This window comes from Condylura cristata, unplaced genomic scaffold, assembly GCF_000260355.1.
Source record: "Condylura cristata isolate star-nosed mole 26May11 unplaced genomic scaffold, ConCri1.0 scaffold00008, whole genome shotgun sequence".
In the NCBI taxonomy this organism is placed as follows: Eukaryota; Metazoa; Chordata; class Mammalia; order Eulipotyphla; family Talpidae; genus Condylura; species Condylura cristata.
Window position 1 is genome coordinate 62,996,889 of NW_004567109.1, and position 16,351 is coordinate 63,013,239.

General features: G+C 46.4%; 1 protein-coding gene across 1 annotated transcript in view; it reads right to left on the reverse strand.

Annotated features, from left to right (window-relative positions):
- Positions 1–3,154, reverse strand: part of F12 (coagulation factor XII (Hageman factor)) — a 6,197-nt gene extending 3,043 nt beyond the window's left edge. The window contains exons 1-6 of the mRNA XM_012722142.1: positions 3,098–3,154; positions 2,689–2,746; positions 899–998; positions 674–744; positions 290–400; positions 15–146 (exon numbers count right to left, since the gene is read on the reverse strand). Of these exons, the coding sequence (XP_012577596.1) occupies positions 15–146; positions 290–400; positions 674–744; positions 899–998; positions 2,689–2,746; positions 3,098–3,154 (529 nt within the window). The remainder of the gene's footprint in view (positions 1–14; positions 147–289; positions 401–673; positions 745–898; positions 999–2,688; positions 2,747–3,097) is intronic.
- Between the last annotated feature and the right edge of the window lie 13,197 nt (positions 3,155–16,351).

Below are 16,351 nucleotides of genomic sequence, written 5' to 3' on the forward strand. Positions count from 1 at the left end.
TCCCCTCCACTCACCCTGGCTGAGCAGTGACTTGCAGTGGGCACCGCGGCCCTTGCACTGACACTTAACCACACCTGCTGCCTCCACTCTGTGCCATACTTCCTTCTCCTGGAAGAACTTGAGAAGCTGAGGCTCAAAACATTTCTCTGGGGACAAAGGGGATTGGGGGTTAGGTAAAGGGAGCTGTGGTATCAGGCGACTGGGATTGTGCAAAGCGACCTTTTCAGTAGATCCAGGGCTGCCTCTGTTCCCTAGCGCCCCTTGCCGGGAGCCCTCATTATCGCCTCACTTCTCTCGCAGTGCTTGCCGGTGAAGCTTTCTGGACAGATGCAGTGTGGGCCACCTGGCATGTTCACACAGGTCCCTCCGTTTTGGCAAGGGCTGTTTTTGCTGCAATGATCTGAGAGATGGACACAGTGGAAAGAAAGATTGGGGAACCTTAGTCAGACAGATGGTACCAGGACCCTACCTGAACCTTGGTATCCAGGGTTTCCAAGTTTACCCACCTGCAAAATGGAGCTACCCCTCCCAGAATTCCTCCCCCTGGAGAGCAAGGGGCCAGATGAATCTTGGGTGTGTGGTTTGATAATACTCATGAGATTAACAGGATGTGGGGTGGTGGGAGGGCTAGGGGGGACAGCCCTGGGCCACCCCAAAGGGCAATGTGTGACACCTTTCACGTGCGAGGGCTCCAAGCAGTATGCCCATCGCTGATCCTGCTCGAAGTTGGGGGTGATTGCACACCTGTAGAGAGATGAGGCCTTCTTTTTCTGCCCAGGTATTAACCCATCCTCCCTTGTCTTCCCCTACCCCTTCCAAGCAGGGTTCCTTGGGCAGAAGGATAGAAAGAGACCATCTTCACACGGTTCCTCCTTTCACTCCTTCTAGGTAGACTTACCAGGGCCGGGACCCCCGCCGGCCCCTGTGGATGCATTTGTGGTACAGCTGCCGGTGATACTGGAAGGGGAAGTGGCAGGGTTCCCCAGTAACGGTGAGAACTGCAGGGATAACACACTCTCTGGTGACTTTCCCAGCACCCACTGCCCAGGTACCACCCCTCAGAGTCTGGATGGAAGAAGGATGGACCCTCAAAATGTCTTTGTGTTTTCAAATCAGTGTTTGCTTAAGAGCTTGGGTTCTGGGGCCCTCCCTGGTGGCTCAGCTGGTTAAAGCACAGCACTAAGAAGCTAAAGCCACTTCAGCAAGAGTTCAATTCCTGTCGCCCCGGAGGTGACCACATGGTGCAGCAAACCTCTCCTGACCCGCTCGCTGCTCCCCTCAGCAGTGTACTTCATCAGTCTGCCTGTTCTGCTCCCCACTCTGTCTCTGGTGAAGCCTCTTGCCGCCCCTGAGTCTCGGGCCTGTACCCCAGTTCTTTATACACAAATAAATAAAAAGACACTTCTCCAAAGAGGAAATGCAGATGTCCAACAAACATATGAAAAAATGTTCAACATCACTCGTAATAAGGGAGATGCAAATTAAAACCACAATGAGATACCACCTCACCCCAGTGAGAATGGCACATCTTCAAACAACTAGCAACAACAAATGTTGGTGAGGATGTGGAGAAAAAGGAACTCTCCGACACTGCTGGTGGGAATGCAAACTAGTACAACCACTATGGAAAACTGTTTGGAGTTTCCTCAAACTGCTAAACATGGAGCTTCCCTACGACCCAGCAATCCCACTCCTAGGTATCTACCCAAAAAATACAAAAACACTGATTCTCAAAGACACCTGCACCCCCATGTTTATGGCTGCTTTATTTACAATTACAAAAACATGGAAGCAGCCCAAATGCCCAAAAGTAGATGACTGGATAAAAAAGATGTGGTACATATATACAATGGAATATTACTCAGCAACCAAAAAAGAGAAACACATGTCTTTTGCAGCAACTTGGATGGAGCTGGAAAAGATCATGCTTAGTGAGATAAGCCAGAAAGAGAAAGAAAAATACCGGATGTTTCATTCATAGCAGGAGTATAATGGACCAGGTGAGAAAATAACAAGAATAATGAACAGCCATATACCAGAGACATTTTGCAGGAGTGGAGTGGGGAATGGGATCAAAAACGGGGGGGTGCGGAGGGAAGTGCACGGGATTATGGTGATGGCACATGGGTGACTTGGTGATGGGAAACCTGCGGGGATTACAATTGAGATGGAAAAAAAATGTACAAAATGATGTAAAAATAAAAAATTTTATTAAATAAATAAATAAATAAATAAAATAAACTTTAAAATAAAAAAAAAGGATGAAGAGTAAGTTATAAGTAATGTGTCAGTCTGGTCCTATCACATCAAAAAGAAGGGACAGTCTTCAAAATTTATAAGTGGTGTTTGGAAGAAAGTAGATTGTAGCAGATTTCTTTCTTTATTTGCATTTCTGTAATTCCTAACGTTCTTACCGTAAAAATGGACTATTCTCACTATTTTTTAAAATAAGACAATTGACCATCATTTATAGCTTCTGTATTTGTAAATCTGCTTCTTGCTATCATTTATTTGTAACCCCCAAACCAATACTCCAGGTGCCTTCATGCTCAGTCATACACATTAGCAGAGCAGTGAAAAGCCCAGCATATGTCCCCTGCTGAGGTCAAAGGGGTGGGATCAACCATTTGCCGGCCCCAGCCAGAGCCACTTGCCAAGGGTATCTTAGGAGGCAGTCAGGCTACTTACCCACTGTGGGCTCACCCGCTACCTGCTTATGCTCCCTGTGGGCTCGCCAAGATCGAGACTACAAGGGGGGGGAGGGCAAGAGAACACAGGCAATTTGTTCAGAAAGTCATAACCAGCCCCTGATCCCATAGAAGTTCCCAGTTCTTCTCACAGGCCCAAAGAGCAGAGACTTCCTCATAAAACCAGAACACAATCTTCCTCCTCCCATTGTCTCTCCCATAATCATAGGCTATGTCTCATAGCCACCAGCACTTGCAACCTTACCCTGCTGCCTGAGCCTTGTGGACTGGCCTCACTTTGCAAACAGACTTTCTAGGTCCCTGGACCCACAGCTCATAGCCAAAGGCCAAGGTTGTGTTAAGGCCCCCAGCACCATCCGGCACAAGCCTCTGTTTCCCACTGTCCTCACCAGCAGCGCTGAATCCAGATTCACCAGCAGGAACCCCAGGAAAAGCAGATCCTTCATGGCGTCGGTCCGTTGGTCCAGGCGCCTGCTAAAGAGTCCAGATCAATTGAGTTGGTCAAAGGTCCCTAAGGCCAGGGGAACAGAGACTGGGCAGGCTGCCCTCCTGAGCCTGGTGGGGCACAGGCTAGTTGTAGAAAGCCAGGCAAAACAGCTTCCTTGGCAGGCCCCCTAAAGCAGGAGAGCTGGGGTTTGGAAGATAGGGGTGGAATGATGAAGAACAGGATTCCCTCACCCCATCTCATTTCTAGATAAAGGAGCTGGAAGCAGGTAAAAGGAACCCTCTTATTTTAAGGGTTCTTTGGGAATGAGGAGGTTAAAGTGATCCTGGAGAATCTCCCTACTTTGAGATCTTAGAATCCTGGGGGTAGTGTACTCGTTTTTTATTACTGCTTAAAAATTATTGCAGCTTAAAGCAGTTCCCCATTATTAGTTCATAAATCTGTAGGTTGTAAGTGTGGTCCTGCATGACTGGGTTTTCTATGCTTGGGGTTTCACAAAACTGAGATCAAGGCTGAGTTCTCTAGAGGCCCTGGGGTAAAATCTACTCACAAGTTCATGGCAGAATTCAGTTCTCAGCATTTGTAGGACTGAGGTCCCTGTCTCTATTGGTTATCAAATAGGTCCATTCTCCCCCACATTGTGTTCTCCTCTCCTTTGCCAGGAAGAGCCCCATCATTTTTAAGAGCTCACCTGATTAGGTAAGGCCCACCACCAATCATCTCCCTATTATAAAGTCAATGGATTTGGGACCTTAATTATATCACAGCATTCTTTCACTGAAGTATAGATTAGAGTTTGGTTGAACAGCTGGGAGAAAGTATGCATATACTGGTGGGTGAGACCTCAGGGGCCATCTTAGATTTCTACCTACCACATAAAGTGAGAAAAGAAAGCAAATGATCTCATGGGGTAATACAATATGCAGTTGGCATACCAGTGAGGGAGACAAGATGGACTTGTTTTGTTTTTCCTGCCTAATACCTTGGTTAGTAACAATACCCTGATTTTTTTTTTTAAGATTTATTTATTTATTCGTACAGAACTGGGGTACAGGCCAGAGATGCGGAAGGTGAGAGGATTCACCAGAGACAGAGGGGAAGCAGAACAGGCAGATGATCAAAGTACACTGCTGAGGGGAGCAGCGGGCGGGTCAGGAGAGGTCTGCCGCGCCATGTGGTCACCTCCGGGGCAGGCGGGAATCGAACTCATGGGGAAGTGGCTTTAGCTTCTTAGTGCTGTGCTTTAACCCGCTGCACCACCTGGGAGGGCCACAATACCCTGATTTTTAAAAAAATAATACAATAGTTTATTTTTACGTCATTTTGTGGCTTTTTCCATCTCAGTTGTAATCCCCATGGGCTTCCCATCACCAGTTCACCCTTGTGCCATCACCATAGTCCCGTGCACTTATCCCTGCCCCCATTTTTGATCCCATTCCTCACTCCACCCCCACAAAATGTCTCTTGAATATAGTTGTTCATTATTCCCCCCCCAGGTCCTTTATGCTTCTGCTATGAGTGAAACCATCCAGTATTTTTCTTTTTCTTTCTGGTTTATTTCCCTAAGCATGATCCCTTCCAGCTCCACCCATGTTGCTGCAAAAGGCATGTGTTTATCTTTTTGATCACTGAGTAATATTCCATTGAGCATAAGTACCACATCTTTTTAAAAATATAATAGTTTATTTTTACATCATTTTGTATATATATTTTTTCATCTCAGTTGTAATCCCCATGGATTTCCCATCACCAAGTCACCCGTGTGCCATCACCATAGTCCTGTGCACTTCCTTTCCCCCCCATTTTTGATCCCATTCCCCACTCCACCCCCGCAAAATGTCTCTTGAATATAGTTGTTCATTATTTTTCCCCCCTCATGTCCTTTATGCTTCTGCTATGAGTGAAACCCATCAGTATTTTCTTTATCTTTCTGGCTTCTTTCCCTAAGCATGAGCCCTTCCAGCTCCATCCATGTTGCTGTAAAAGGCATGTGTTTATCTTTTTGATCACTGAGTAATATTCCATTGTGTATATGTACTACATCTTCTTAATCTAGTCATCTACTTTTGGGCATTTGGGTTGATTCCATCTCTTTCCTATTGTAAATAAAGCAGCCATAAACATGAGGGTGCAGGTGTCTTTGAGAATAAGTGTTTTTGTGTCTTTTGGGTAGATGCCTAGGAGTGGGATTGCTGGGTCTTATGGAAGCTCCATTTTTAACAGTTTAGGAACCTCCAAACAGTTTTCAATAGTGACAGCACCCTAATTTCACCATTGGGGATCAATCCTCATTACTTCCTCCCACGAGTATCTCTAGTGATGGCAAATCTACATTCAGTTCTAAAACTGGGAATGTGTGGCCTAGGTCTGGCCAATCAGAATATAGTATCTATAGACCTGTGGGGTTTAACTCAGGCATATACATTTTGGCCAATCAGTGTCAGCCTTGGGACTTTTGCCAAAACTTTGGGGGAAGGGATGCCTTCTTTCCATTGAGGTTGTTAAGAATGATGGCCATCTCTGCCACTGCTTGGGAAGGACCTGCCTGAGAAGGGGGCCACACAATGGGAAAGGAAAGATGGAAGGATGCTGTGGGAGCCTCACTCCCCGGAATTCACGTGTTTTATTGTCTCTTCCCATGTTGATTCACAGCAGTTCTGTGTATCTAATAGAATACAGCAGAAGTGATGGTGCTTGACTTCCAAGTTCAGGTCACAAAAGGCATTGCATGTCTTGCTGTGGTTTCTTGCTTGGATCACCTGCACGGGGCGAAGGCAGCTGCCGTGCTGTGAGGACATTCAAGCAGGACAGCACACAGGCCTGTGGGGAGAAAGGAAAACCTCTTACCAGCAACCAACATGTGAATGAGTCATCTCAGAAATGGTTGCTGCCACCCTGACTGATATGTGGCCTGAAACTTCAAGTCAGAACAACCCTAAAATGCTTTGGAATTCTTGAACTTCAGAAACTGTGAGAAATGATCATTAAGAGTGTCTTAAGCCATAAGTTTTAGTATATTTGCTAACAAATATAGGAGGATTGATTCTGATGAGTCTGGAAATTTGGATCCTAAAATAAGAAGTCCCCTCAAAAGTTTTCATTTACATGAATCAGTAAAAGCAATTTGAGTGGACTTTGGTCATTTCCAGTCACAGAAGTCTTGACTGATAGTTTTCTGTGGGAGATGAAGACAGAAAAGAGCGCTGTGCATCTTGACGAGAGGTGGGCTGGGAAGATTACCTGGAGCAGAAACAGCAAGAGGAGGCGTGCAGGAGATCAGGTACCTTTTCAGTGATTGCTTTAAAGGTAACATGTTGACGTGCAAGCCATTAAGACCATGTTGAGTCATGTACGGTGTGCAAATTCACCCAGAAAGAATTTACCCATGTATTCAGAATTCTGTAAGCCCTTATATGGGTTTCTATACTTTGATGTTTCAGTTCTTATTATTAGTTGAGCCATAGTGGTGATAGCCTATTTCAGAAATAATTTAAATGTAAATCCCCTGTTTTGTTTGAGAGGTGATTATCTTGCTGTAATAGTGTTTTTGGGAATTATTATGTTGCTGTTTTAGTGAGGTAAGCCCATTTTATTATATAGAAAAATCATATAATTTGTGATGATTTATTTGATGGAAGTACATTTTGCTGTGAGAAATAAAGAAGATATGATGGGAGGACCACAACGAAAACAGAACTCTGGGACACGAAGAGGCTTTTGCCAGGTCTTGGCTGCACCCGAGGCGCCTGTGGCCCAGGGCCAGTCCCGCTTCGGCTCCTTCCTCCTGGTGAGAAGCCAGCTCTCCATCTGAATGGAAAGGGCCTTTGACAGGTTTCCACAATGAGCAGGGCTTTGGCAGGTGGAACAGGGTGGACAGGGCTTTCAGACAGAGTAAATGGCATAGTTACAGAGACAGAGGAGGAGCCAGTGAGGAGGTGGGGGCGGGGTGGGGAGGCACAGGGTGCTTTGTAGGGAATGTGACATGAGTCATGACATTCACTGGGACTGAAGGTGGACATTGGATGCTCAACGTTTATTTCCCTTTCTTTTGGTCCCCCAGTTTCTATTTGGATGTTGACCCTTCTCTACTGCATGTTCAACTGATAGTTTTTAGTGACTGCCACCTACTATGGAAGGCTAGTGGGCCAGATCACCACCTCCCTACCATATTGCCAGAGGAAACTAAATTTGGCCAGTGAGTATGCTCTCCCAGCATTCTGAATCCTGAAGAGGTCACAACAAGAATGGGGAGAAGAGTTGTAGTCTGGCATTGTACCCCTTGCGCCCTGAACCTGTTAGATATAATAAGTTCGGATACCTTTGAAAAACCAAGCTTAAGCAATTAAGCAGTAAGAAAATTCAAATCCAGCCCTCCCAGGTGGTGCAGCGGGTTAAAGCACAGCACTAAGAAGCTAAAGCCACTTCCCCATGAGTTCGATTCCCGCCTGCCCCGGAGGTGACCACATGGCGCGGCAGACCTCTCCTGACCCGCCCGCTGCTCCCCTCAGCAGTGTACTTCGTCGATCTGCCTGTTCTGCTCCCCACTCTGTCTCTGGTGAACCCTCTCGCCACCCCTGAGCCTCTGGCCTGTACCCCAGTTCTGTGTGCAGAAATAAATCTTTGAAAAAAAAAAAAGAAAATTCAAATCCATCATTTCACATCACAAAAAATCTAGAGTTAAGGGGTTCCAGGGACAGTGCTTTCAGTTGTGTAACAATATCATCAAGTACCCATGTTCTGGGGTCTCCCTGGTGGTGCAAAGGGTTGGGTCTCAGCACTATGCACCTATCTGCAGCCAATGCAGCACGAGTTCCACCCTGGCCAGGGAGTGACCCACAAGGCGCAGCAGACCTCTCCTGTCTTGCCTGCTGCTCCCCTCAGCAGTCAATCCGCCCCCATATTCTGCTCCCTACTCTGTCTCTGGGAAGTCCTCACACTGCCCTACAGCTCTGGCCTGTACCCCAGCTCTTGTGTACATGTATACATAAATGAATGAATGAACCCAAGTTCTTCCTTCTCTTTCTTTTCTATGCTCTTTAGTGTGCAAATCCTCAGGCGAACTCCTTCATGGTCACAAAATGTCTGCCACATTTTGTGTCTGCCGCTTCTGCTCTAGGATTCACATCTAAATTCAAGTGATGAAAAGGGACCTTCCCTTGCACGACATCCTTTTTAGAAATAAGGAAATGTTTCTAAAAGAAAAAAAATCCCCTGTGGATGTTGTCCTCCTTCATGGCTGATTGGCCAGAACTGGGTCACCTGACACCCCTAAACCAATCTCTGCTGAGACTGGATTAGATCAATCAATTCTGGAGCTAGGTGAGAGGCACATAAGATAAAGTGACCACTGGAAAGGAACTGGGACACTGCAACAAGGAAACAGAGTGGGTGGACAGCGGCTGTACCACCACGGTATCAGTTCTATTCCTTGCTTCCTGGTCTTCTACTAGTCCTTAAGTCCTGCTTATTTCCAAGTTTATTCCTTACAGTTGATACTGTGGGCCTCTGGGGGACTTCCTATAAAGTAAATTCCCTTTTGCCTAAGTAGCTAGAGTAATTTTCTTTTGCTTACAGCCAAGAGCTCTCTCCCTTCTGCTGCAAGTCTAGTCAGCCACAGAGTTCTGTTCATTGCAATGCCTAAATATTTCCCAAAACCCCTCTTTCCTTCCCATTGCCTCTTACTTTTGCTTCCAGAAAATTCAAGGTGTCAACAGTGGTGGGATAAAATTTGAGAGCCTGTGACAGACACCAATAATCTCTTCTGTGTAGCATTCATTCTCTTTTTCTAATAATGACACCAAATATTTCTTTAGGCAAGAACGAATACTCATTACCTTAGGTAGATAAAATCAAACTAACTTCACCCTTTAGCTGAGGGTGTGTATATGTGATCTAGACCTGACCAGTCAGAACACTGCCTTTCTATGATCCCAGTGACTGACCCAAATCAAACCATTGAGAGGCAGCCTCAGGATTTTTGCTGGAATTATCGTATAGAGGATTTTGTCTGTCCATAGAAGCTGCCACACTGGTAGAAGTGAGCTTGGAGCTTCTGGCTCCATTCAGAAAAAATAACTTGCCTAAAAATAAAGACAACACATTTCAGAATGTGAGAAAGACAAAATTTAAGATCTGGAATCCAAAGATACTGGTTACTTGAACCAATAAATTCCCCCATTTTGCTAAACCAGGTTAGTGGAACCAAAAGGCCTAACTAATTCAAGAGTTGACACTTAGTTACCAAGAAGTTCCTAGAGCAAAAAAACAAAATAAAACCCTTCCTGCAAACCTCCCCCAGTTAGAAGTAAAGACGGGAAGAAAACAGCAATGAACTTGAATCAGGAAAACTTCAGACCCCATCATGTCCGCTTGGCCTGGACATTAGTTAGGGGTTCAACCGCTTGGAACCTTAATGTCTCTGAACAACGCCTCTTTAGGGAGGGATGGTTACTCATAATGTCTGATAGACATGTTGAGCTGTGGAATGGGCATAGACTGGCATGTGGTCTGGTTCCTATAGTCATTTACAAAGAAACATGTCCAAGTGTACTCACTGCCCTTCTTAGCAATTTTTTATGCTCCATTTCTCCTCACACACCTGGATCTCTTGTCTCCGATGCTTTGGATCAGAAAGACACCATCTCCTCACCCCTGGTTCTGTCAACAGCTAGGGTGGGGGTCTTTGTCCCTGGGTACACTTGGAGCCCACTGGCCTCTAGCAGATTCTTGATGCACAGAATTCAAGAGGCTGCAGAACTGCTGTTTAAGGACAAGTCAGGAGGGGAAGCCCCAACAACTATCTTCATTCCTCCTTAGCTCCTGGCACCATTTTTTCTGTAAGCTATTAAAGCTGTCTCTGTGAAACCTTTGCACAAACATAAGCCACTTCCTCCTCCAGACCAGTGCTGTTTGATAAAGTTTCCGTGTTGTTCAATATGGTGACCATCTATCACACGTGGCTGCTGAACTCTTGAAATGTGGTTAGTGTCACTCAGAAACTGAATTTTCTCTTTTTTTCACTTTAACTAATCTAAATAGCCACAGTGGCTAGTGTCCCTTTAGTGACCCAGGTAGACACAAAAAGAGGGTCAGTGTGTGGCTGAGCTTTACACAGTATGACAAGAAGGAGAAAGATGTGAGATAATGTTGGAGGAGTTTGGAACTTGCTATTTTTCCAGTTTTGTTGAGAAATAATTAACACACATCACTGTATACGTGAGAGGTGTATAACGCGATGGTTTGGTTTACATAGGTTATGAAATGGTTACCACAGTGTGTCTTATTTTTAAGTTTACCTGGCAGTGTATTAGTTATCCATTGCTACTAACAGTAAATAACAAAGCTGCCCCCACATTAGGAAACTTAAACAGCTAACATTTCTTGTATCATAGTTTCTGTGGGTGGATCCCGCGCAAGGGCGGCTTCAACTGGGGGCCTCTGCATCAGAGTGTCTCATAGAGCTACAGTCATTTCACTGAGAGAGGGTTCACTTCCAAGTTCACTCACAAGACTGTTGGCCAAAGATCTCAGTCCCCTTGCCACAGGACAAGGCGGGGCAACTGGCTCCCCTCAGAGTGAGGCAGTGAGAGGATGAGAGACAGTACCTAACATGGAAGCTGCTGTTTTTTAGATACCCTAATCGTGGCAGTGACACTTTGCTGTATTTTCATTCAAAGTGAGGTATTGGGAGCCCTCCCTGGTGGCGCAAGTAGTTAAAACACAGCATCACAAAGCTAGCCACAGCCACTTCAACATGAGTTCGATCCCTGGCCAAGGGAGGTGACCCACATGGCATGGCAGACATCTCCTGTCTCACCTGCTGCTCCCCTCAGCAGTGTACTTCACTAATCTGCTTTTACTGCTCCCCACTCTGTCTCTGGTGAATCACCACCCCTGCACCTCTGGCCTGTACCCCACTTCTGTATGAATAAATAAATAAATATTTTAAAAAACAATAGGGCATTGCCTGGTGGTGCAGTGGGTTAAAGAGCAGTACTATGAAACTACTGCAGCACAAATTTGATTCCCGGCCAGGAAGGTGATCCACATGGCGTGACAAATCTCTCCTGGCCCACCCACTGCTCCACTCAGCAGTGTATTTCAGTCATTCTGCCTGTTCTGCTCCCCACTGTCTCTGGTGAATCCTCTCACCCCCTGCACCTCTGGTTTGTACCCCAGTTCTGTTTGCATAAATAAATAAATCTTAAAAAAGAAAGTGAGGTATTTCAGGGGGAATAGTATGTCTTGAATCTAATGTTTTATGGCCTCTACCCCACCCCCATGCCAAAGGGATCCAGGTGCTGAAGATTACAACTCCCATCATACCACGAATCTGCCATGACTCATGATTTCTTGAAGTGGGGATTGCTGGGAACTAAGGGTATTATTCGGCAACTGTGCTTGATAGAAAGCCAAATGCATGTGGGTCTGCAGGGTTGGTTTTGCCTGCTTCTGACATGGACCCAGGGTCCCAGCTCAGACAGTGTTACAAGTAGGATGTTTGACCAATTCACCTCTCTCTTTCTCTATGTCTTCTCTGTCTGTGGGTATATATGTGTGTGCACATGCATGGTTTCTCTCTTTTCATTTCCCTTATATCAATAGACAACCTTTTTATTAACTTTTCTCTGTGCCTGCCCTTGGGTATTGTCCTGAGTTTTCTTCAAGCACGTGAGTGAGGACTCACAGCCAGGCCACCCACTTTCTTTTGGGGTTGTTCTGTAACAACATCAGATCCAGGTCCTGCTCAAGGGTGGGGGTGACTGCAATAGGGTGTGATTACCAGGAGAGGGGCTCGTAGGGTCACCCTTGACCTGTCCACCCCAGGAAGCCACTGGAGGATGCTGAGGGAGTGACCAGATCAGGTTGCCCATTTCAGAAATAAGAAACAAGTCACATGGTACAAGATGAAGAGTCTAAAGGTGTCTATAGCATGAAAAGCCTCTTCCCATCCTCACCCCCAGCCAGTTACTTAATTCCTCTTGCTAGTGCTCTCAGAGATAGTCCATGAGCATATATACAAATCTGTTTGTGGTACTTGCTAGTTTTTCCAATTCTATTCTCCTTCCAGACATATTTCAGGAATCTGTTCCTGCAAAATAAACCACTCCCAATATAATGGCATGAGACAAGAACTATTTTATTATTATTATGTTTATGGATTTTGTGGATCAGGAATTCAGGCAAGATTCAGCAGGTGGCTCTATGCCTCAATACCAGGTTTCAGCTGGTGATACAGCTGAGTACAGCTGATTTGAATGACTGGGAGCTGCAGTCATCCAGAGGCTTCTTCATTCAAGAGGCTGGTGCTCAGGTGGGAGACCAGAAAGCTGGGGTCTGCTGGGACTATGAGCCAGAGCACCTACATGGGACCTTTCCATTCAGTCTGAGCTTCTCAGAGTTTGACTGCTGATTCTGCATGAACATCTGAGAGAGTTTTCTGGAAGGCAAGTACTACAAAAACAAAACAACCAAGTATGGGACCTTTTCTGACCTAACCTCAGCCTTCTTACACATCTCTTCTACCACGTGCTGCTGCTAATGAGAGTCACGAAGCCCAGGCCAGAGTCAAGGTCAAGGAAACGAGACCCTATCCTTTGATGTGGGGGTGATAAGGTTGCATCACAGAAATGCCTGTGAAGTGATATGTATGTGGCTTACTTTGCTCATCTTTACAAAATACAAGCTGCCTTACCAGTGGTGCTACCTCCCCATCTCTTTCAAGTAAAATGTGAACATGTAGTTTGTCTTAGCCAATGAAGCATGAGCAGCAGTGGCTTCATTGCTTCTGTGTGCAAACTGTATGATTCACCACATCTTGTACTATCTACTACGTAGAAGTGAAAACTGAAAGGAAGGCCCTATCGTCCTTGGTCCCTGAGGACAGCTCACCTTTAGTGGACTAGAGAAAAAACTTTTTGTTGTTTTAAGATCACTGAAATGTGTTACTGCAGCACAACCTAACACTACTCTCCTGACCCTATTTACAGGCACAATAAGAAAACTTACACTCCCCGCTGCACTTTTTTTTTTCCAGTTTAGCAATATATCTTGAAGACTGTTTATATTAGCACAGGAAGAGCACCTGCATACTTTTTAGAAGAGATAGCCACATAGTATTTCTATATAAAAGTGGACCAAATTTAATTAATGAAGTTTCTATGAAAGACAATGCCTTTCACAATGCTGTAATGAATAACCTTGAACTTTTATTTGTTTGAGGGTGACTTTGTTTGTAGGATAAATTCCTAGAAATGCATGGCAGATTTCCCCTCTAGTAAAGATCACTTTGGCTATAGGTGAGCCATGGGTTGAAGAGCCAGAACCTGAGAGTTGCCTATGGCACCTTCCTTTCCTCACCCTGTATGAATCACCTGTTCTTCCCAGTTTCACCATAGCATTCAGTCCAGCCTCTTGTCTACACCCTTCTTCCTAAAATGACTCCTGCCTGACTTGCTCAGGACGCTTGGTTGCAAACAAGGAAGCCAATTCTGGGTAGCTTAGGAGGAGGAAGTGACTGGATAGCTTCTGGGTGCTTGCTGAATCCCCCAACCCCTCCCCTTCCACTGCCTCCATAATGAGTGTGAAATGTGTTAGATGCGGATTCAAAGGCCTGATTGGTGACACTGAAGACATGCTCCAGCTACCAGCATTCCTGAAGAAAAACTTGTTCTTGTTCTTTGCTTTTTCTAGTGGAAGGCAGGACCATCTTTGCATTTCACAGGTTTCTTCACATACTGGAGGAATGGTCAGGTCCTGGGCACCAAAATAGTGTCTGCAAGTCAATCTAAGTAAGTCACTGTCTCTCAGCCTCAGCTCCCTATCCCTAGCCAAGAGTCTCCTGTGTAAGCAAATCTAATCACACTACTTCCTGGCTTTAAACACCCTTGACAGCTCCCCACTATCCTCAAATTGAAGTTTCAGATTTCTTATTTGGCCGCCAGCCTCCCAGATCTAGGCCCTTCTGTCTCATTCCTTGCTCCCATATTCACCCTAATGTGCCCCTAAAAACCTATCCCAGTGCTTTGCCTGCAGGGTTGAAGCATCAGCCCTTCCTCTACACAGCTTTAACATCTCCCCGCCCACTCCAACTACCCAAGTCTGTACATTCTCAATTCACCCTCAGGCTACGCTTAGATGCAAAGCTTCCATTAAATGAGGTATCTGCCCCTTGTTCTACTGACCACTGAGTTTCCCTCTTTCAAGGTACTTCTCTTTACTCCCAAATGTATCCTATATTCATCTCCACTGTCACTTTTCTTTTAAAGATTTATTTATTGTGCATAAGAACTGGGGTGTAGGCCAGAGGTGCCAGAGGTGAGAGGAACACTGTTAAGGGGAGCTGCATCTTATGTGCTGGCCAGGACTCAAACCCAGGCCACAGTGCTGATAATGGTGAGACTTAACCTCTAGGCCATCAAGAACCCCCACCACCACCACCACCATCACCTTGTTGATCCAAACACCCATTCCTCTTTCCTGGAATTATGTAGCCTCCTAACTGCACTCTCACCTTCAACTCTTGGCTCCCTAAAGTCCACTAACAAGAATTACCTTTTTTTTTTAAAAAAAGATTTATTTATTTATTCGTACAGAACTGGGGTACAAGCCAGAGATGCAGAGGGTGAGAGGATTCACCAGAGATAGAATGGGGAGCAGAACAGGCAGATCTACGAAGTACATTGCTGAGGGGAGCAGCGGGTGGGTCAGGAGAGGTCTGCCTCGCCATGTGGTCACCTCCGGGGCAGGCAGGGATCGAACTCATGTGGAAGTGGCTTAAGCTTCTTTGTGCAGTGCTTTAACCCGCTGCGCCACCAGGGAGGGCCAAGAATTACCTTTTTGAAGTATAAATCATCCTTTCAAGGATTTCATATTTCACTTGCTGTGGTCTACAAAGCCTTTTGTGATGCAAGAGCTGCTCTTGTTCCTTCATGTCCTCCCAGACCATGGGCCCTGAACTTATATAAATGCACCTTCTGCTTGTCCCATGAATGCACCAAATCTGTTCTAGATCAGTCTCAGCACTTGGCTGTTGCCTCAGCTTGGAACGCAGTTCCTCCAGATTTTTGTGTGGCTGGAACTGCTCAGATATCATACACTGATACTTACCCCCTCATTGTCCTGTCTTAATAGGACTTGTTTTCCTGAGACCATTCTGTTTATTTATCTCTTATAAAGCTCTTCAGTGTAAGCAGGTTATCTGCTGACACCTCTATATTGCCCGGCACCTGGCTCCGTGCCAAGCACAAAGCGAATGTTCTGTATTTTCGGATGAATGTATGGATAGGGCTCAGAGAAACCTGGTTGAATCTGCCTTACTCGCTGCGTTTGGGCAAGCCTCGATTTCCTGGTGTGTGAAATAGCTGTTGGGTCAGAAGGTGTTGATTGGCTGTAAAATTTCAGCGTATGCTCGCTCTAGCATCCGGCGGGGACCGAGCCACCGGCCCCCAGCTCCCCACCTGTAAAATGGGTGTGAGCTCACACCAACGTCTTGGATTAGTAGTGCTGCCTTATAAGGCAGCAGAGGCCGAGGGCGGGCGAGGCCGAGTGGGTGGAGAAAAATCACAACATCCGGCCGCGAGGGCGGGACGGGGGCGCCTGTGGCTGCCGGACCCGAGCGTCCGGACTGCTGGGGAGGCCGCCAGCCTCCTCTGGGTCTCTCCAGTTTCCGATACGTGCGTTCCAAGATGGACCGACCCACGGAAATACGGCCAGACACCCGACCCAAGCAAGTCGGAGGGACTCCTCAGGGGCCCAGGATATCTTTGGCGCCCCCAACAAACCCCAGAAAAGTGAAGGCGGGCCCGAACGACGCGGCCACACTCCCCTTTGCTAGGCCAATGACCGTGCACTACAGAGGATAATTGACATTTTCCCCATCCAATCAAACATCCGGCCTCCAAGGCGTGACCGAGAGGCCCCACCTCCGTCGTCCCAGCGGGGGCTCGGCCCTAATTGGCAGTTCTATGTCCTACGAAGGCCCAGAAATTCGAACCTGGGGCTAGCCCCACCCGCAGACCAGCCGGGAAGAGATGACGTATTAAGTCCCTCGCTCTCGGCTCCTTTGAGCAAATCCCGACTCAAGGGGCGGGGATAATGAAGAGACTGACTAATGGGAAGACGGCGCGGGGAGCGTCCGACCGGTCATTGGTTGAATAAAGTAAACAGAAGGCGGGGAGGCGGGCCGGCGCCGGATGGC